This window comes from Oryctolagus cuniculus, chromosome 16 (assembly GCF_051225735.1).
Source record: "Oryctolagus cuniculus isolate XC-2025 breed Fujian yellow rabbit chromosome 16, ASM5122573v1, whole genome shotgun sequence".
Taxonomy (NCBI): domain Eukaryota; kingdom Metazoa; phylum Chordata; class Mammalia; order Lagomorpha; family Leporidae; genus Oryctolagus; species Oryctolagus cuniculus.
In genome coordinates this window covers 41,674,532-41,697,134 of record NC_142882.1, presented here as the reverse complement: position 1 = coordinate 41,697,134, position 22,603 = coordinate 41,674,532, and the positions used below count along the sequence as shown (strand labels likewise).

Sequence of the window (22,603 nt, the reverse complement as noted above, 5' to 3'; positions counted from 1 at the left end):
GAGGGGAAATTTAAAATAGATTCCAAAGGTCACCACCAAGTTTGCCAACACTGAACCTTGAGAGTTTTCCCTATCCTCTGGGGAACTCAGGACATCTGCAGAGTCAGGTATTTGGAAAAGATGGGTGAATTAGAAGCTAACGTTGGTAGGAAGGGCTCTGTGCACCTGTAAAACTCTGGCCTTAGCATGACTGTAGCCATCGGTGGGGCAGTGGCTGTGCACATAGACGTGTATGAGTGGGGTGTGATTTCCTTTGATTTGGATGCAGAGCAGTGCATGTGCTTTGAAAAGCAGTGGCTGCTTCCCTGGCTGGGGCATGGCGTTGTGATTGAATCAGTTCTGCTGGAGGAAGGCAAGCCCTCTGTTCCAGTTTGCACAAAATGACCACTTCACTGTGAACCTCAAGGCTTGGCCGGAGAGGGCAGTCTCCCTCATCTTCTAGAAGGCATACCAGCTCTCCAGGACTGAGCAGTGCCCAGCCTGGCTGGCCCAGTGTCCACTTCCCAGCCTGGACAGGTTCATCCCAGGCCTGAGTGCATCCCACTCCAGTGCATCCCCTGCCATCTGTGAGTGGTGGCCACTGGGAAGTTGTTTGTAGGTGAGGATGCAGCTAGGCTGTGCTCACAAGCGTTTGTGTGAGGGCCGCACAGCCTGATGCAGTGTTGGGTTAGGGACTGGGTGAGAGGCAGGGAGGGGGTGGGCTCTGACTTGAGGACTGGACACCGTTTCTTTCCACGCAGTCTGATTTTAGAACTCAGCTGAGAGGTCAGCTAAATGCCAAGCCTGGGCTGCCTTTTGGTTTTTAACATGATAACATTTCTTTTTTCCACAGATTGGGGGGGGGGGGGAGAATATATGTGTCAATTTATTTAGCTGATTGATAATTTTAAAAATTTAAACATAGTATGAGAGCCTCTGTTTGAATTCTTGCTCTGAGAACTGGTGTGTATCTTGAGAGGTTCCATAATGGATTCAGTTTGGAACCATTAATGAGGGGCATTAGAAAGTTCATGGAAAATCTATCATATGGAAAACTGTGCATGGATTTCAAAACTTTTGCACCAAAATAGACTTACTTCTAGTTTCATTGTTCTTGAACTTGAAGGGCCCTCCTATCTGTCCCTTGATGTCCAGGACACAGTGAACATCACTGTATATCAGATGCATTTCTCTCTGTCGATTTCAGATCCTGTTATCTGGAATATCCTTATTTCCCAAGCCACACTGCAATTTGCTGCAGCTTATTTATTTATTTATTTTAGTTCATCATGATTTTGAGAAATTTACATGGCGATTGTGTAAATCAGCCCAAACCATCACTCAAAAGGACTTGGTGGATAAGCGGAGCATTTGAAAAAATCTCTGTGTGTTCTACACATGTTGTTAGATGTGTGTTAGTAAAAAGAACAACATGCAAATGGTTTTCTTGCAGTGCTGTGATTTGGTCTGTGATTTGTGTCTTCTCATAGTTGTGATAACACAAAAGTACACGGTTATGTGTAACTTGGTATTGAGGATGTATCTTAAGGAGATGTGGATTAAAGGAGAAAGTGCTGCTCATGAGGCGGAATACAGGAGCTGATGCCGGGTGAGCCGGTTGCATTGCTTGGGGCCCACACATGATATGGACTTCAGAATCTGACATTCTAGGGCACAGATTCCATCACTCGTCACCTGCCAAAGCAGAGCCCTGCATCCCGTTTTAAAGTTATGTAGGGCATCTCTTTTGGAAGTGTGCTGTATATCCTGCAAATGACTTGCGAAATACTTGCTTACTATTGGAGAAGCTGTTCGTGTTATGCTACTTTTTCTGTTTCTAAGTGATAGTCCTCATTTCCAGAGTTGTGTACCACCTGCTAACTTGGATATTGCCAGTAGGGATCCATTTGGTTTTACAGAACAGTTAAATGGGAAAAGTTGTGCCTCTTGGATAAAATTCTAAATGTGGTACCAGTATAACTATGAAAAATTAATCTATGGGCATCAAAATGTGTCTTTCTGTTCATCAAGTTGCTGCCCCTAATTGAAAACGTTTGCATGCATTGTGCATTGCAGGCGGAAAGTGTACTGGAGATAGACTGTTGTCCTTGGGTCTTGTGTCCTTGCTGACAACACCTTCAATAACCTGTCAGGAAATTGTATTGACCACTGTATCACCGACTCCTCTTTTTTTTCCTATTGATGTTGAAGAAATAGCACATAGGAAGTATTTTATAGGTAGCTGAAAAATAATGCAAAAAGACATTTTCCAAATCTGCAAGGTTATCCCTTATGAAAGCCTCTGCGACTCTTTATTGCTTAACTCAATAAAACATGCCATCAATGTTGTGAAAATAAAAGAAGCCTTGTAAGGAGAAAGGCAGCACGATTGTGCTCTAATAAAGCCTGACATTAATTATGACATGGGAAATGGAAGGTCTATTAGTCTTAATTGTAATTACAGGAATGCAATTTCAACTGCCGAATATTTAAGATAAAGCATTCAAAATATTATGTTGGTGAGGCAGAATGTTTTATTCAGGGGGTGAGGAAAAAGAACTTGGATCAAAAGACAGCGAGGACATAAGAAATCGATGTTTAGGACCAGCATGGTGGCCTAGTAGAGCGTGATCTGATTATATCATGAGACCAAGTTATGATGCCCAGTAAGATGCATCTGTGATTGTCAGTCTTCTCCTTTAGCCTCCTTGTGCCCGTGGGAACAGGACACTCATGTTTAGTTTGATGGTTGGTTTCCTCAACTCCAACTTGATGGTTTTCCTCCTTGCCATTGTTGCTAAGTGACCGTATCAGAAGGATGACATAAGTGTTGAAGGTTTCCTTTGCAGTGCCTTACACAGCATCCCTTATGCAATATCCCATCCTCATGGAGTCATGGCGCCTTCCCCATTTTTATGGCCATCGGTAAGGTTTTGCAGGTTCATAATGGCCAAGGAGGTAGATGTTTTAGATATGTGTTGCACTGTATTTTGTTAGAGTTGTGTGTATTGGGTCGGTTGGTAGCTATTTTGCTTTGTGTTGTTTCATTTCTTGGTGGCTCAGGTGGCTTTTTAGGGGGACAGTAGGCACAGCAAACTGAAATTTGACTTAAGAAAATTTCAGCTGGCTGGCGCCACGGCTCACTAGGCTAATCCTCCGCCTTGCCGCGCCGGCACACCGGGTTCTAGTCCAGGTTGGGGCTCCAGATTCTGTCCTGGTTGCCCCTCTTCCAGGCCAGCTTTCTGCTATGGCCAGAGAGTGCAGTGGAGGATGGCCCAAGTGCTTGGGCGCTGCACCCCATGGGAGACCAGGAGAAGTACCTGGCTCCTGCCATCGGATCAGCGCGGTGCATTGGCCGCAGTGTGCCAGCCGCGGCAGCCATTGGAGGGTGAACCAACGGCAAAAGGAAGACCTTTCTCTCTGTCTCTCTCTCTCACTGTCCACTCTGCTTGTCAAAAAAATAAAGAAAAAAAAAAGAAAATTTCAGCTGGCAATGAGATTTGGGAAGCTGTTTAACAAAATGAGTCTCGCGAGTCTTAAAACAATGTATTTGTGAAGTGTAACTCATGCAGAATAAGACCTGGTACTGAAATATACCCCCTCACCTCTCTCTCTCTCTCTCTCTCTTCCTCCCTATATATATATATATATATATATATGGTGATTTCATAAGTCATTTCTATTTTGTATGTAAGGCACTTTATATTTTGCCAGTGCTCATGCACTACTTTCTTAATGTGACAGAATAAGTATTATTTTTTAAAAAAATTAACCCCGTTAGGGTTGAAGAAGTGAAGGTTTCACATTAATCCCATCCTAGAAATGAAAAGAATGCTAAGTACAGGGTGACATGAGGCTTGAACATTGCAGAGCTGAGTGACTTTCTATGACTTTGTGTCCAATACTGCCTGAGTGGCAGGAGGGAGAACCAACCCGTTACTTTGTGGGTTTGTGGTTGCCTCCCCACTGTGCTTGCAATCACCCCTGTCCTGCTGTGTTCTTAGGGGTGTATAGTATTTAAAAGCTCAGCCTAGAAGTTGATTGGGTTGTGGGTAATACAGGGTTTTTAGCCTAATTAGTTGTAAAGATGTTTCACAGCCAGGTAGTGGAGCAGTTTAATGAGGACTGGAAATGAAGAGAGAGTGAGAACTTCCGGGACCAGAGGAGGATTAGACACCTGTGATGGTGGGGACAAGCACTGTGCACCTGGGAGTAGAGGTGGACGGCAAGAGAGAGTGCCTGATGTGCATTAGCTGAAGAAAACGGTGTTGCACTTCCTCATTGGGTCTTCAGAGCCCTTCCTGACACTACTGATGTGGGCTTTTTTCTCTCCTTTTTAAAAAAGATTTATTTTTCTTGAGATACTATATTTTTAATTTACATTTTAGTCACAGGCTTAATGCTCCACCAAATAAAGAGTAAAAAATGGGTGTTTAGGAAAATTGGCAAGGGCTGTAAACCATAATCAAATGACAAGGTGTTTAGTTCACTGAGAAATTTTTAAATGGTCACAAAATCAGTTTGGAGGTGTAAGACCCTTACCCTGTGGCAAATGTTGTTAGCTGAGAAGTTGACACACAGAGATGTGCCGTAGAATTACCAGTCTATACTCATGGAAGCTGCTGCAGATCCCTACCTCACATCGCTTCTCCCTGCGCCACCCCCCCCCGCCCCGCCCCTTTGCAGATCCACGTGAGGAGTGACTCATTGCCAGTTACAAATGCACTGCAAGTGAGATTTTCAGACTTCTGTTTTCATGGTCTTTCTGTGAGGTTATTGTGAATGGATGCAGTACTTTACAGTTTGTCCCGTGTATCATTGATGCTTGCTGCTAATCTGAAGTAAGTATTTTTGTAGGGAGCTTAAAGGATGCCCACACGGGGTGTGCCTTCTCCAACTCAGCACTCGTTGATTTCACCTTACACAGAGCTCCAATTTTACTCCCACTGTGAGGTGTTCAGTGCTGCAAGGTATGAAAATACAGGACCTCACCCGAGAGAAATGACTAGGATACATTCTGCTTCCTTTTTAAAAATTATGCCAGCAATGTTGTTAACATCGGAGACTGCCAAACAAGTGACCTTTTTTGACAGCTGATCGTATCGAGGCTGAATGAGAAGAAACAGTGGTGACTGAGCAGCCCCGCTAATTCCAAAATGCTTTGGTTGCATGAACTTTGAGATTGGCTGAGTGACTTTTTGGATTCACTCCTTTCTTAAGACTCTTGATTAGCTCGCTGGCTTAAAATGTAACTAGAATGGTGGTTTTTAGACTTTTGTCAGCTGAATCTGTTTTTCACAATTAGCTTTATGAGGGATGGCAGTATCTAAAACAGATGTTAAGGAAAGCTGTTTTGCAAGAATAAGGTGCACCTTTCCCACTCTTTGTTTTAAATCCCTCCATTCCTCACCCCAGGGCCCGCCTCCAAGTTCCCCATTGCTTATTTATCACCTTGGAGTTTTAAAAAAAGAACCAGTAGGAAAAAAAAAAAAAAAACTTGAAATTTGCAAAATGATTGTATGTCTTTAGCATGTAGAAAAGTTATGTGTAGGCAGAGAAGTGATGACAGAAATACTGAAAAATATTTACCTCATGTTAAATATGTGAAAACGGAAATCTGTTTAACTTTCATCTGTCAGAGCTGACGGATATATCCAGTATCCACATAGGCCCAAGCTGGCACTTTAATCGAGAGATTTAAATACCCCTCAGTTTCTGAGCCGGCAGCAGAGGCAGGAGTTTATGTTGTCAACGTTATTCAGTGTTTTGCTGGGCTGGTGGGTACTGCTTCCAACCATCCAGTAAAAAGGAGAGAACTCACTCCCCTCCCAGCACGGTCCCTGCCGAGCTCTGCTTGGGATTTTAAGTAGAACATTACAGGGTGAGGTCCTTGGGTAACAGAACAAGAACCAAATCATTATTGTATGCATCTGTACAGAAATGTAAATAAATAGTGCTTTATGTGTTCCAGGATGATTAGGGAGAGCTTGGGTTAACTGAACACACACTTGCGATACGACAAAGAAAATTGCAATTGAGAAGGCTCAAATTACCCAGTAGTTTATCTCTAAATCCTTACTCTGGCATTTGTGACTACTCCTGGTGTAGCAGTATCTTAGAAATTCTGTCACTAGATACATTACTTTAAGTAATTTCTTGGGATTTGGCTTTGTGCCACAGCAAGTTTAAGCTGCAGCCTGTGATGCTAGCATCCCGTATGGGCGCCTGATGGATTCCTGGCTGCTCCACCTCTGATCCAGCTCCCTACTAGTGCACCTGAGAAAGCAGCAGAAGATGGCCCAAGTGCCTGTGCCCCTGGCTCCCACGTGGGAGTCACAGATGGAGTTTCAGACTCCTGGCTTCAGCCTGGCCCAGCCCTACTTGTTGGAAAAATCTCTCTTTCTGCCTATGTAACCCAGTAAATAAATCTTTAAAAATCCAATAACGAAACAGTTTATTGTTATTTATATATAAGAGGAGATACATATTTCTAGGAAGTTGACCTCTTATGTATTTTATTTAAAAAAAAAGATTTATTTATTTATTTGAAACTCAGAGTTACACAGAGAAGAGAGAGAGAGAGAGACAGAGAGAGGTCTTCATCTGATGGTTCACTCCCTAATTGGCTGCAACAGCTGGTGCTGCGCCGCTCTGAAGCCAGAAGCCTGGAGATTCCTCCAGGTTTTCCCATGCCGGTGCAGGGGCCCAAGGCCTTGGGCCATCTTCCACTGCTTTCCCAGGCCATAGCAGAGAGCTGGATGGGAAGTGGAGCAGCCAGGTCTCGAACTGGCGCCCATATGGGATCCCGGCGCTTCAGGATTCGAACACACACAACCAACCAAAAACATGGTCCAGGAAAGACAGTGATTAGATGAGGAAGCTGTCGGGAAATGCCAGCTGGAGTCAGGTGGGACACAGGGAGTGCCCAGTAAAGGAACATGGTGTTTGTTTCAAACCCCCCAAGCCTGCTGTAAACTGGCAGACATCAGTATTTCCAAAGTGGAAGGCCTCGTTGTGGTTCACTCCCCTCCCTGGAAGAAGTCAGTGATTTCACATTGGAGAAATTATTTTCTTATTTTCATTATTTTAAATCTTCATTTATTTATTTATTTTTGACAGGCAGAGTGGATAGTGAGAGAGAGACAGAGAGAAAGGTCTTCCTTTTGCCGTTGGTTCACTCTCCAATGGCCGCCGCCACGGCTGGTGCACCGCGCTGATCCGAAGGCAGGAGCCAGGTACTTATCCTGGTCTCCCATGGGGTTCAGTGTCCAAGCACTTGGGCCATCCTCCACTGCACTCCCTGGCCACAGCAGAGAGCTGGCCTGGAAGAGGGGCAACCGGGACAGAATCCGGCGCCCCGGCCAGGACTAGAACCCGGTGTGCTGGCGCCGCTAGGTGGAAGATTAGCCTATTGAGCTGCGGCGCCGGCCTATTTTCATTATTTTAGAAATGATAGCACAGTTGGGACTCTAAACAGATGGCAAAATGGGGCAGGAGGTGGGATGGTGCGTCTCTTCCCAGATTCCCCAGGAAGTTTGCGAGAGTCAAAAGTGCCAGCCAGTGTGTGCCTTCTCTTCTCAGCAACCACTGTATCTGCCTCAATGCCTGTCTCCCTCTTGTAGGTAGCAGGGAAGACATGACACAATACGTAGAACACCTTCTAGAAGTCCTAACCCCTAAAAATATATAGATGCTTCTCAGCTTACAATGGGGTGGTGTCTGGATAAATTCTTCGTAAGTTGAGAAATTAATTGAATCCGGCTAATCTGCCTATGTCCCAGCTTACAACAAAGCCCAGTGTCATTTCAGTGTTTCACTTCGTGACTACCTTAAGTTTTTATTTACATCTCCTTGGACCACCTTAAAAACTAATCCCTTAAAGAGCCATGAATATTTTTTAAAGTCTTGGACAAGGTATGTACTAGGGAAATAATAATTGAATACATACTCACTTTTGAGTGACTTTGTATAATGTTCTTCAGGAATGTGGGCTACAGATCATCTCCCTACCTGCCTGTGTCAAGCATTTCAATTTTGAGCTCCAAAATATGGCATAACTTTACTTATTCTCTACCATTTTCTGTGCCAGATACTAGAATTAGAAATGAAGTTTTTAACATTTATTTGAAAGGCAGATAGACAGAGCTTTTCCATCTGCTGGTTCACTCCTAAATGCTAACAGTGGCCAGGGCTGGGCCAGATGGGATCCAGTCCAAGTTTCCCATGTAGGTGGCAGGGACCTAACTACTTGAGCCATTCCCCACTGCCTCCTGGGATGCACACTAGCAGGAAGCTGGGATGAGAACTGGAGATTCAGACCCAGGCTCTGTGTTATGGGACGCAGGCGCCCCAAGCACCATCGTCACCACATGCCAGACGCTCGTCCGGGAAGTTAAATATCCTGGTAGACAGTTCTGCACAGGTTTAAGACAAAGAGTGGGCGGTTTCCATGCTGCTGCGCTCGCTTCCCTCTGCAGGCTTGGCAATGATCTCTGATCAGCTGCTCGGAGAAGCACAGTGAGTACCACTGTTTCCCTACCTGGCTTCGGGTCTATGCAACACAGAGGTGTTTCTTCCCTGTGGAGTCAGGGACTGGGTTCTGAATGGCTGCAGCACCCCATTCTGTGTCAGGAGGGCTCCAACACATTCATGGAAAAATGGAAGTGAGAGAGTTTTTAGTGCAAACAACTTTCGACATCCACGCCTAATTTTTTCATAAAACACATTTTTCATGAAGTTTAACAGAGTTCAGTATTGGACTGGCTTTTCACAAATCGTTTCCTTTATTGCTCACAAGCAGCTTTTTCCCCCTAGAAACGCTGACTATTTTTAAGCATTCCCATCTTTAGTCATTTCCAGTGCAGGGATGAGTAGGGTTTCCTGAACTTGGCCTTTTGTACCTGGTATGTAACACTCCAGAGGCCTTGAGCCTTGGCCCTGTTCTGGTACAAAGCATCCTTTGCTTGTGGCCGCATTTTCTCCTGAAATGCGCTGCTCATTCTTTTCTTTCCAACACAGAACTGTTGCTTAAAGAAACTCAAGTGGAGCCTCACTTGGGAATTGTAAAGAATGAACTATTGATCCCTCGGAAAATGTTAACATCCATCTCTTTCTCTAACATCCAAAGATAATTTTCTTCTGCTCAGCCAGTGATTTGTGGACTAGTAAAATCACTTAATCCCTGATTTTTAGGTGCTTCGATTGTGAAAAGTGACAGTGATGTCTTCCTAATTGATTTGTTATTATAATAGAGGTCTTGGCTCGGCCTCTTTTTGTCTTTACTCTTTATTGCTTAGATGGTCTTCCATGGGTGTTTGTTATTTGTTTTGAGTCCAAATAGCAAATCTTCCAAACTAGTACTCTGGTCTGCTCTATCAGTTTTTCTAAGAAATACATAAATGTGCTCTCAATCTACAGTTACAGTAAGTGGCATTGGCTAGTGATTTGATTTGAGAATAGAGAGCACAGTCTGGATTTACTCTTTATGCATTAACACAGGTCAAATGGACAGGGACTGCATTTTAAGGCAGTAATGGAAGGCTGACGGCTGTCTTAAACCAATCATATCAGTTTTACCCATGACGGATTGATCCCTGGGGACAGAGCCCTGTAAGCATTTCTCTTGCATGAATGGACTCTATAGAGCCTGGCGTTTCATTCATAAAATGGAGACTGAAAGGAAACACACACACAGAGACACACACACACTCACACACTGGCTTGCTCGCTGCTCACTGGCCGGTTCTCTGGAATGTCCATTTGTACAGAGCTGAAGGGTGTCGTGTTCCATCAGCTGCTGCTTTGCCAGTTCACTGAAGTCATGATGAATGCTCATTGGTCCTGCTTGGCTGTAACCTGAGACTATTTATGGCCTTGCAGTCTTCCTAATGTATAGTGAATGAGTAGACAACATGCTCAACTCAGAAACATAAACAGGAACTGCTGGGTCTGAATTCCATTCAAATCTGTCATTTCAGCCCCACTGTGTTTGTCTAACTTGGATTTTATAGGCAGGAAAGGGGGAGGGGAGCGAGAATCTGCTGTGGGTTGTGCTAGCCTGCAAAGGGGAATTAGAAGGAGGCCGAGCCGACTTTTACGGTGTGGAATTTTTAGTTGCTTTTTAAACAAAACAACCGGGATACTTAGGTCCACAACTACTTATTTCGAGTGGGTAAAATGAGCTATTTTTATAAGTGGAACTGAGTTTTGAAATTAAATGAGACAGTTTAAAATTAGATACCTCTGTGCATATGTGTGTGTTGCAAAGGTAAAAAAGAAGGCATAAAATAAAACTTAAAGTGTGTGCACATACATACATGTATATATCTCAATGTATGCTTTGCAGTTTATAACATTATAATATTTTTTACACAGGATTTCCATACTTCAGTGAGTTAACGTTTTAAAAGAGGAAAAGGGAGACCTATTGTTTCATGAAATATTTTCATCTGGAGTATGAATACAAAAGTAATTTTCTTTTTCTTAATTTTTTATTTTTATTTTTTATTTTTTGACATGCGGAGTTAGACAGTGAGAGAGAGACAGAGAGAAAAGTCTTCCTTTTTCCGTTGGTCACCCCCCAAGTGGCCACCTCAGCCGGTGCGTTGTGGCTGGCGCGCTGCGCCAATCCAAAGCCAGGAGCCAGGTGCTTCCTCCTGGTCTCCCATGTGGGTGCAGGGCCCAAGCACTTGGGCCATCCTCCACTGCCTTCCCGGGCCACAGCAGAGAGCTGGACTGGAAAAGGAGCAACTGGGACAGAATCCAGCGCCCCAACAGGACTAGAACCCGGTGTGCTGGTGTTGCAGGCGGAGGATTAGTCTAGTGAGCCGCGCGCCGGCCCAAAAGTAATTTTCAAGGAATTTTTGCAGGTTAAATAGGTGATTGCTGTTTTATTTAATGTGCATGTATGTGTGTGTGTGTGTGAGAGAGAGAGATAGATTTCTTTTTATTTGTTTCTGATAAAGTCTGGAAAATTCTGCAAACATAGATAATTCAAAGATAAATATGAAAGAATCAGAAACAAACCTGAAGGTGGGGGACAGGCATGGGTCCTTGTGAATGAGTTGACAGCCCTTTCGCTGTAGGAAGGTGCTCCTAAACTCTCCCTCCTGCTGTCTCCTCTTCTTAGTGTGTAAGCTCCTTGCAGCTCTTTGCTTCAGCCACATAATCTGTTTTTATTTATCCTTAGCATTAAAAAATAAAACCACACTTGGTATGACATGGGGGATACCGTGTGAAATCCAGGCCTTGGCATCTCTTTGCTCCTGTAGCATGTTGAGCTTATTTTATAACTTTTTGTCCTCGGTTTTGTCAGCTATAAACAGGGGCTGGTAGTATCTCTTAGTGATTTGGGGAGGATTAGATGGGATCCTGTTTGTAAAGTTAGTAACTTAATGTCTGGCCCACTAGGGGACCAAGCCATAATGAATTTGCATGGGTATGGCTCTGTCTTGACTTCCGGAGATTTTTTTTTCACATAGAACTAGTAATTTGATATGATGCCTTATTCTTTCCTTTTTTTTTTTTTTAAGGTTTACTTTATTCATTTGAAAGCCAGAGTTACAGAGAGAGCGAGAGATTTTCCATCCAATAGTTCACTCCCCAGATGGCCAAGAGCCTGAAACTCCATCTGGGTCTTGCACTTGGGTAGCAGGGGCCCAGGTACTTGGGCCATCATCTGCTGCTTTCCCAGGTACATTAGCAGGAAGCTGGGTCTGAAGAGGAGCAGCCAGGACTCGAATGGGTGTCACAAGAGGTGGCTTAACATTACTGCACCACAACACCAGCCCCACCATTATTGTTTCTTACAATGAAAAAAAATGCCATGATTGGGGCTGAAGGATAAGATGAAGATGAGAGCAGTGGTATTGTACAGGCAGGTCCATCAGAATTTCTTACACAGGGAAACGTTCAGCTGGACTCCCATCTATCGCTCGCGTGCAGAGCCAACAGGACAAACCCTCTGCGTACTGTGGTGATGTAAGGTGAGGCCCAAGCTGGAGGGCAGAGCTGTCCATGGTGTGTTGGTTTGAAATTAGGTGGATTCCACAAGGGGAGTAACTCAGGATTGAAGCTCAGGGTTAAAACCTCCCACCCTTCAGCGTCTCAGAGACCTGTGTCAGTGGCGAATGGCATCCTTTTTTAAATTTTATCCCAACCTCTGCTAGGGGTCAGGGGATAGCAACATCTGATAAACACTCAATGTTATACTCAATGTTAGACTCACATTCCAGTCACTTCAACCTCATTTTTAACTCCAGCTTAATGAAGCAGTCACAGTCTCGTGAAACCTGTAAATTTGGGAGCCCAGGAGACCATACGAGCTAATCTTACTTGGATCTGGTTATTATTTTTGTGGGATAGTGTTTAAAAAAATACCTTGGATGCTTACCTGAAAATTTAAGAAATTTTTGATTTGGTTATTTTGTAGGTTAAATTCTACACTGTTCTTTGCCAGACTTTAAGTTTCAAAAATGTCTGAATTTGAATAACTGCATTTCTAATTTATTCTCCTCTTTCTTTCAATTTTGCAAACATTGTAAGAGAGACTAAGGAAAATAACACAGTTTTTTCCATGTCTTCCCCAAGTCTGCAGATTCAGTACTTCTGAGCCTAGTGGAAAAAATATCCCTGAAGATTTTACATTATTGATATTCACATATTTACTGAAAAACTCTAAAAAGAAAGATCTCATTTAAGTGTGCATAAGCAACACCAAATTCCTCACTCCTTTCTAAAGGTTTAAACTACCTCCAGTTTTGCAATTCAGTAACAAATATATTCCCATGGAGCTCTGTAACTAACAACAGATAGTTCTAATAAAATTTGAGTTTTTGCTATGACCTGTTTTCTCTCTCATAGGAATTCCAGCATGCTAACACTGAAACTTGTTTTGGGATTTGTAGATTTTTTTTCTGCGGTAGAGTGATCAGATGGGTGTAAAGTCCTCCCCTGCTCTTAGTATCCTTTTTAGGAAACTTAGTGAAATAGATTTTCCCCAATTAAATGCAATAGATCTGTTTACCTGGCAAATGAAAAAGTAGATTAAAATTATAGCACGTGTGTGACCGCATGTGCACTGAAAACATGTCTATAAAACTGATGATATTGATGCACTCTAGAAAACCTTTGCATTTTAAACATAAATAGTGAGACTACCAGGAATTAAGAAACGAACAAAAACCCAGAAAAGTGTGAAGAGAGAAAACATTGGCAAGACTGTCATAATGTTCATATTTCTTGAATGAGAATGGTGTCATTAGTTCTTTTTTTTTTTTAAAGGTTTATTTATTTACTTGAAAGAGTTACACAGAGAGAGAAGGAGAGGCAGAGAGAGAGTGAGAGAGAGAGAGAGAGAGAGAGGTCTTCCATCCGCTGGTTCACTCTACAGTTGGATGCAATGGCTGGAGCTGCACCAGTCTGAAGCCAGGAGCTTCTTCGGGGTCTCCCAGGTGGTGCAGGGGCCCAAGGACTTGGGCCATCTTGCACTGCTTTCCCAGGCCACAGCAGAGAGCTGGATTGGAAGTGGAGCAGCCGGGACTCAAACCTATGCCCATATAGGCGCCACCTGTAATGCCGGCTTTACCTGCTGTGCCACAGTGCCAGCCCCGTCATTAGTTCTTAATAGAACTCAGTATTTCTTTAGATAATGGGTACATGTTTTTAAAAATCTTGTTGAAACTCTGAGATATGCCTTTCATCACACACACACTTTTTTTTTTTTTTACCATGTGTGGTTATGTATACATTTTGGCCCTGGATGGCTTATGTGAAGTTTTCTCATCAATAGACAGCACCCGGGTTCATGCAGACTTGAATTTTTTTTTTTAACAGTGTCCCCACAAGGAGTCAATGCATCACTGACTGATATGAAAGTGAAACCACATTAAAATATACCCAACTCACTCCTGTTTTCCTGAGATTTCTCATTGAATCTAAGAGATCCGTGTGCTTAATTGAGTTACACACTGGGGCATTGCTGCAGGAAGTTAGCCAGAAGCACCCAATGAAAGAGACTTTGTTCCGCACTGTTCAGCGTGTCCAATGTGAAATCATTCTAGCTTTTTCCTCTGTTTGGTAACAAAACAGTTTCAACAACCTCTGTAGGGATGTCTTAGAGAACCGCGGCAACTCTTCCCTCTTTGCCGGCCTGACCTAGCTCCTGCACCCTTCAGGCAGACCACGGCCACGGGGAAATCTGCATCCTGTGGGACTGAGCGGCGAATCTGCAGGTCAGAGGAGGTCCTAGCAGTCTTCCACGTGCAAATTCCCACTTCACCAAACCTGGTAAAGCTTCCCAAAGCTGTGTCACATTCCCAGCCCCAGTTTAAAGTGCAAGAGGCAGAACAGGCAACTTTAAAAAGTTTTTTGCCTAGGTATCTTAATTGGAAGAACACCTAAGTCTGTTGAAATTGGGTGGTTCCCCAGCATTGACCTGTGTGTGTCATGAGGACAGCAAGGCTGTGCTGCTTGGAATTTTTGCAGTGTGTTAGATCAGCTTTCATTACCACGGACATTTCTGCAAACTTATTTAGCTGGTACTGCTGTCATGCTATAGAGCTCTTTGATCCAGAAGCTTTGAAATACATAAAAATCCTTTATCCTAAATTAAATTCACGTAATTCAATTTATGGGCTGAATTTAAAACTTTTTAAGCCAGTGTCATTTAGGAGCAAACATCAGGGGGTGACACTGTAAAAGAAACTCAAATGATGCAGCCACCAAATGTTTTTTAAAATCTAATAACAAAGGATCTGTCCTGAGCCATATAAATCATACATTTATCATGAATTTTAAAGCAATATATTTTATATTAATAGATTTGTGAAGATATCCCAGAAAGTGTGTATTAGTTAGCAACAAATCAGCCATCTTGTGTGATTTCAGATTGGCAAATTAAGACTAAAAAAGAACTTAGTTTGATATATAATTATTACTAGCTATTTTTTCTTTTTAAATAGTTATTTGTTTGAAGGACACAGCAGTAGAAAGAGAGTGAGCAAGAAAGAGGAGAGAAAGAGAGAAAGATCTTATTCACTTGTTCACACCCCAAACACCCCCAACAACCAGGTCTGTGCCAGGCTGCAGCCAGGCACCAGGAACTCCATCCTGGCCTCTCAGGAGAGTGACAGAGACCCAAGTACTTGATTCATCCCTGTTTGCTTCCCAGGTGCATTAGCAGGAAGCTGGAACAGAAGTGGCAAAGTTGGGACTCCAACTGGTCCTTTGACATGGGATGCCAGCTCTGCAAGTGGCTGCTTAACCCACTGTGCCCCAATGCCAGCCCCTATTCCTAGTTTTACATACTGTGGTTCACTCACTTTGAATATGTGTAAGAATCCCTTAAAATGAGTTACTGTTAATAATGAGAAACATACTGAATTCTTACTGTGCGTAGTTAGCTGTGGGAAGTATTTCTTAAAACGTCCCCTGTAGGATCTTCCCAACACCCCTTTCAAGGTTATTCTTACTATAATTCTTCCCATTTCACAGAGGAGGAAGTTGAGTGTTAGAGATGTTAAACAAATGGCGAAATGTCATAGCCTCACAAAACAAGGGATCTGAGATTCAGAATGAGGTCCCTTAGATAACAGGCACATGGTTGTTTACCGCCATGCTGAACTAATGATTGTAAGTTTCTGATGTAGGGATGCCTGGAAATACACTGGTATAGTCACATCCTTGCATAGGCTAAGCTGTAGCTTACTGTTGAACTTGTCAGTTTTATTCCATGAAGAACAGGAATGAGTATATACGTGATGCCTCCAATTCCTGCCATAAAACATTTGCCTTTGAAGTCACCGCTTAGCTAGTTTGGATTGTAGTTGAGCATTTAGCCAAAGTTAAAATGTAATGCCAAACTTCGTTGGTTGGATTTTTTATTAGATAAGGTAGAAATGAAAGCAGCAGGCAATTTAATTAGCAGTAATTTTTCTGGGCAAGTCATTACTTTGATGAACTTCAGAGCAGTGTTTATGGCTCCTAATTAACCATGTTAGTCATTTGATTGAATAATCACTTTGGAAATGTTTCTACAATTTGATTAGAGTCTGACCCACTCTGATAGTCATAAATTAACTGATATCACTTTAGGATAACATGACTTTAGTTACTTTATGGGAATAAACCTCATGGCCATAGTTTTTCAGACTTCTCGACTATATTAAGGGCACCAGTTTTAAGAATGGACTGGACTTAAACAGCGCTACCCAGGTGTCTCAGTTTCCAGAGTTAGATGTTAATTTTCTCTACTCTAGAGTACAATAATTCACAATAGGAATTGGCAAAAAACACAATTATCTTCTCATATGTGTATTTTTTTCCCGGAGCTATTTTTTGCTCTTTTTTAAGAATTCAGATTATATGGTGGGCCTTTTGAAATAATGAAGATTTTAGTGTTCTCTTGTTAGATAAGTCATTGATTTCTATGAAACTTAACAGTATGCAGTACCCCCCATCGATAGAATTGTTGAATGCTACAGAGCAAGTACAGCAATGCCCAGCACATGAACCATCCCACTAGGTGCATGTTAGTGAAATCACCTCTCACATTGTAGTCTTTAAGGTTGCATGTAAGTTTCCTAGGATTGTACTAATTTGCAACACGTTGGAAGACTTTGCTCAGGTGTTGAGTGGTGGGCTCCTCAGAAACACTGGCATTTTCTCTCTCCCCCTCTCGCCTCCTCTGCGGTTAGCCACACTTCCAGAGTACAGAGCTGAGCTGGTCCATTTGCCTCTAGCTGCGTCTGGGGCAGCCAGCTGTTTTCACAGACACCCTTCCAGGTGTGCAGCCGTCAGTGAAAGTATTTTGTGGCCGGCTGTCAACGTTGCTCGACAAAATGCCTGCCTTGGAGCAGCTGCTGAGCTGATGGTGGAGTCGTTGGTGCTGCCCCTTCCTGGCCCGACTGCTCCGAGGGCTCTCATGCCTGGCAGTAAATCAGAATAATGGGAGAAATGACTGGAAAGCACCGTGGGGGAGAAAGTTGGGATACGATGGGTTGTTCGGTGTTTGGAAACACAGAGAATGCCTACTCTGCACCCCGATGGTAAATGCTGCCTCAAGATACAACGCTGCCTTGTGAGAGTCAGGATTGTATGCCACAGCACACTGAACATGACAAGAAGTTATGGTCTGATAAAACAGTTACTGCTAAGTTCCTTACCCGATTTTCAGTTTGTAAGCTATTAATCCCTGCATACTTTTCAATGCCGTGGCTGTTACACATTGCCTTCAAGACATTTTTGACGAAAGGCATGCAGGGTAAATGGTTTTTTTGTTTGTTTGTTTTGTTTTTGCTCCCCTGTTATTTTGGTTGACATTCATCACCAAGTACAATTAAAACCAAAAGTCAAATAGAATGGCACATTCTAGACCAAGGCAAACTGTGTCTGGGCCGAATAAACAGTCTAACGCATAGCATAGCAACGATGTTCTTAGCCGAACAGTGAGGGAGACTTGAGATCTGCAGATTCCAGTTCATGGAAGTGATGCACCATCTAAGGGGTCACATACTCCACCCCTCATGGTGGAAGAAAGGACACGTTCTTGTATTAAGTAGCATGCTTGCCGTATACTTTTTTTTTAAAAAAAGATTTACTTATTTATTTATTTGAAAGAGTTACACAGAGAGAGAAGGAGAGGCAGAGAGAAAGAGAGAGAGAGGTCTTCCATCCACTGATTCACTCCCAATTGGATGCAACAGCCAGAGCTGCACCAATCTGAAGCCAGGAGCCAGGAGCTTCTTCTGGGTCTCCCACACTGTTGCAGGGGCTCAAGGACTTGGGCCACCTTCTACTGCTTTCTCAGGCCATAGCAGAGAGCGGGGTCGGAAGAGGAGCAGTCGGGACTTGAACTGGCACCCATGTGGGATACGCCACAGCGCTGTCCCCCGCTATACACATGTTATAGACTTATTTCTGTTCACACTGTGTAGAACTACTGTAATACACATGAGCGAACTGACTCATTCACATACACCAGTACACTCCTGGAGAAGCTACGCACCAAGTCTCCTCGGGACGTTGGTGGACAATGGAGTGAAACCGGAGTTTGTGTCGCTGCCTTGACAGGAAGCATGCAGCGTGCTCCCCTGAGAATTGCTGGGCACCTGCTGACTGGGCCCCAGAGGCAGAGCGCCCTGTGTGTTATGCATGTGGTTGTCATTTATGCGAAGCCACCTTGTATGTTCTATGCAGGGCTGGTCCCAAGTTTGTAGGACTGGAAACTTTGAAACTTGGTGGAGCACTCTTCAAGGAAGGAAACCAAAAATGCAAATACAGAACAAAGTGCAGCGTTCCGAAAGGTGTTCTTGTGAGAGCGCAGGGTCCGGGATGTTGGCATTCACAGGGATCTGCCCGGTGGTGCTCAGGGAAGCGTTGTTTTCAGAATATGGGAACTTGTGGAATAGAGTGGACGTGGACTTCAAGGAACATCTGACCCCACCTGACAACAAATGGTTTGTCAAAAGTTGTGAGCGTAATTAGTAGTAGTCAGTCAAGGAGTTGGATTTTTAGAAAAGATTTATTTCATTCATTTGAAAAACAGTTACAGAGAGAGAGGGAGACAGGGGGAGAGAGAGAGAGAGAGAGAGAGGAATTTTCCATCCTCTGGTTCACTCCCCACATGGCCACAACAGCCAGGGCTGGGCCAGGTCAAACCCAGGAATCAGGAGCTTCATTGGGGTTTCTCACACGGAAACAGGGGCCTAAGCTCTTGGGCCATCTTTCACTGGTTTCCCAGGCCGTTAGCAGGGAGCTGGATTGGATGTGGAACAGCTGGGATTTGAACCCGTGCCCATATGGAGATGCTGGCATTGCAAGGAGCAGCTTAACCCACTGAGCCACAGCACCAGCCTCAGTGCTTGGATTTTAATCTTTTGTTTCCTAATCCGCATTTATTTTTCTTTTTTTCTTTTATCTACACTGCTATACACATTAGATACTCAGGTTTAACCATTAACCACGTTTATTTTCTTAGGGATGAGTCACCTTGGTCACAGAAGCTCACTTGTTTTCAGTGTGATCTGTGTGCTTACCAAAATGAAAAGCCCCTGAGGCTTTTATCTAGGAAAGAAAATAGCCATCACCTTGGAAGGCTGAAGAATTTCAGAGATTAGCCGATTAGCCATTGGATCGCAGTTTCTTTTTGGGTGTTCCTGAATTAAACTAGATCCTTTTGTTGACTTCTGCTTTTGTAAGTGGAATGCAATGGGATATACGAATTTATTCTGCACACATCCAGAGACATTTGTAACTTGTGAAGCTGTGGTAAGGATACCATTACGCTCATGCGGGGTTGCTCTTGGAGCCACGTTTGGCACGGTGCATTTGGGTGCAGCTTTGAATGTCTGTGCAAGAGAATCAGCGTTCACCACGAGGAGGTCTTTCTGACGTGGGCAGTGCCTACACGTGAACTTGTTGACAGAGTCCCCTCTTGGGGGTTTGGGTGGGTTTTGTAACTTGTCTCTCTCCAGGTGGCCCCTGGGGAACAGCCCCCTCTCAGCTGCACACTCCTGACTCCTCCTCCTTTCTTCTTCCAGAAGTGCCTAGCTGCCACTCCATCTACATGAGACAAGAAGGCTTCCTGGCGCATCCCAGCAGAACAGAAGTTAAGTGTGCCATTTCCGAAGCTGCTGCAAGCCCTGTTCACAGCCGTCAGACATCTCAGGGATGAGGCCACACATCAATCAGTACCTTCTCAGAAAAATCCGTTGCTGTTCCCTAAACCGTTATTTTAATACTCTGCCTTCTTAAAAGTAAAAATGTTGCAGGTGGTGCTATCTGTCTTTGATGGTAAACGTGAATCCTAGACAGGGAAGCAGCTGAAAAAGTAGATTTCTGTGTTCTTTTTTTGGCCAATAATCACATTCCTTTAGCTAGAACATATGCTTTGTAGATTAGTCCACTTTCAGCCCTCTTAGTGTACTCCACTGAAATGTATTTTGGAGGAGTATTTGTTGTTGCTTTTACAGACCCAAGTCATAGTTTTGAAGCAAAACACAGTAGATGTAAAAGGTTTCACCTTTAGTGGATACCTTGGATGTTACATTGTTAAAAGTGGGTTTCCACAGAAGAGGCTGGTGGAGGTGTTCAGATTGTGGTTGTGTTTGTGGTAAGCTGGTGGGCCTGTGACATCTGTACAGGATGGATAAAAATGATTTCATCTGGACTTGACCCCCCATTCCAGGGTTTCTGAAAATTCATGTGTGGATCTTGACCTGAACACTGTCTCCTCAGCAAGACTGACTTAGATCTATCCTTTGAGGGTGGGTCCAATATTGACTACCTTGCATTGAATGACAGCAATAGAAGTTGAAGGCAGAGTGTTCGATGTTAAATCTAAAATGTTTGAGATCAGAAGTTCTACATATAGCCCTATGACATGACCCAGCCATTCCACTCCTGGGAATTTACCCAAAGGAAATGAAATCAACATGTGAAAGAGTTCTCTGTACCCCCATGTTTATAACAGCTCAATTCACAATAGCTAAGGTATGAAATCAGATGTCCATCAAGTGATGGCGAGATAAGAAATTGTGAGATATATATATATATATGTATATATATATATATATATATGATAGAATACTACTCAGCCATCAAAAAGAATGAAGTCCTGTCCAAAATGGATGCAGTTGGGGACCATATGCTTAGTGAAGTCCCCAAGACAAATATCATGTTTTCCCTGATTTGCAGTAACTTATACACAGAGTATAAAAAAGTACTATATATGGGTGAAATTGACATTTTGAGTTTTTTTATTGTATACAGCCCTTGTCTATGCTGTTGAGGAACAGTAGTTTTTCTACTTACTGCTTGTTGAATTCTTGATTTAGGGGAGGATTAAGCTTGTGATTACAAAGTAAATTGAAAGTATGCTATGATAAAAGTATGAAAGGAGGGGCGGTGGGTGTGAAGGAGGGAAGGGTGAGAAGTATTTCGTATTTCACCCACATATGCTAAGATGGCATATATGAAATACACAAAATTTGTCCCCTTTATATACATGTTTTAAAAAGATCTCAAAAAATGTTTTTCACAAATGCAGTGTGATTTCTGTTGCTGTCATTGCTGCTACATCATGCACCCACCATAAAGACCAAGGTATTTGAGAAACAGAAGTATTATTGAACTTTAGGACGTTTTGTCCTAGTAATTAACGATAGTAACCATGAGACTAAGGTCCACAGTCATGGAGACTTGAGGGGAAAATAATTGTGGGAAGTTTTGGGTTAAAGGAAAGTTGAGGTTTGTCCTCTCTCCCTAGCGCGGCTACTGAAGAAGGGAGGGTTAGCCCTTCTAAATGTTTCCGCAGGGAATAAATGACTCTGTTTAGAGCCTCAGAGCCCTAATGCAAAGTCCTCATCAGTGATTGACTTTGATTTCCCTTTCTTCTCACTGAGTTGCCAGACAGGGCAGGAGTGGAAGAAGCACACGGAAGGGAGGGGCTGCGCTGGAGACCCCAGGGGGGTCAGAGTAGAGGGGCATTGGTGGCAGTGAGAAGGATCGACTTTTACCTATCTCTGTGTACCGGCCACCGCATTCAGTCCTCACCACAGCTCTGTTCCCTGGTGTGAGATGGTCAGAAGACTGGGTCGTGGGAGTTAAACAGCGTGTCCAGGGCCGAAGAGCTGAATGATGCCAGTTGCCCTGCACCCCCACTTTTGTGTTGCCGTTTCTGTTTGACGGTGGTGAGGGTGAGCTTCGTGTCCACCATGAATTCACGCCTCCCATTGCCCCCACAGGCTGTATGTTCGAAAAGGGGCCCCGGCAGTTTTACGATGACACCTGTGTGGTTCCAGAGAAGTTCGATGGTAGGTTTTTCAGTGTTCGGAGTTCTGATTTGGGGCCGGGGCGGGGGGGTGTGGCCAGATCCCTGTGGTCACTTCTGAAGCCAGCCGGCATGCTGGCTGTAGGATTCCTGTGCATGTCAACATCTGCTGTGCACTTAGACTTCACCTGTTACAGATTCTCTCTAAACGTCTTTCCTTTTGTCCAGTGACTCAGTCCACGTTTGGAGGAGCGAGCCTCGCTCTGGGCTGTGCTGAGTGTGGAGGAACAGGGGTCTTTGCTTTGCCCTGCTGAGCACATACAGCTTGTTATTTGAGATTTATTGGAAGCTGATCCCGTAATTAACAAAGCCGAGCAGAGAGCAGGCTACAGTGGATGCGCTGATGACTAATGCAGCCTCCTTTCTCTTATTGTTCGTGAAAAGATGCATTACGGAGCACAGGAACAACATAACTGCCCATTTAGTTAGTGATTGTTCGTCCTCCCCCCACCTCACTTCGACGATGTATGTGGCTAATGTAGCATTACTTCGTAATTGCTTAAAAGGCAGATAGGAAAGCATTATCTTTTTCATGTCACTCGCTGCGGCCACGACAGGGGCCCCAGAGGTTAGAAGAGGGTGTCCAGTTAGATAACGATTGTCCTCTCTGGACAAGTTTGGCGCAGGTCAGCATCTCCAAGGAGGCTCGGGTAAAAAGTGAGCCGTGAATTGATTCAGAGGTTGCTTCGGAGTGGTCTCCGTATTTGCTGCTTTGATTGTTCACAGGAAGCGAGCAGGGGCCCTCTGATTAGCTGATTGCACAAACTTTGGGGATCTTGCATGTAATGACTTGGG

General features: G+C 43.7%; 1 protein-coding gene across 4 annotated transcripts in view; it reads left to right on the top strand.

Annotated features, from left to right (window-relative positions):
* ETV1 (ETS variant transcription factor 1) overlaps positions 1 to 22,603 on the top strand; it is a 103,541-nt gene that overhangs the window by 63,686 nt on the left and 17,252 nt on the right. For all 4 annotated transcript variants that reach the window (XM_070059381.2, XM_089315154.1, XM_089315155.1 and 1 more), the window contains 2 exons: positions 19,518 to 19,586; positions 21,723 to 21,791. In XM_070059381.2, the coding sequence (XP_069915482.1) occupies positions 19,518 to 19,586; positions 21,723 to 21,791 (138 nt within the window). The remainder of the gene's footprint in view (positions 1 to 19,517; positions 19,587 to 21,722; positions 21,792 to 22,603) is intronic.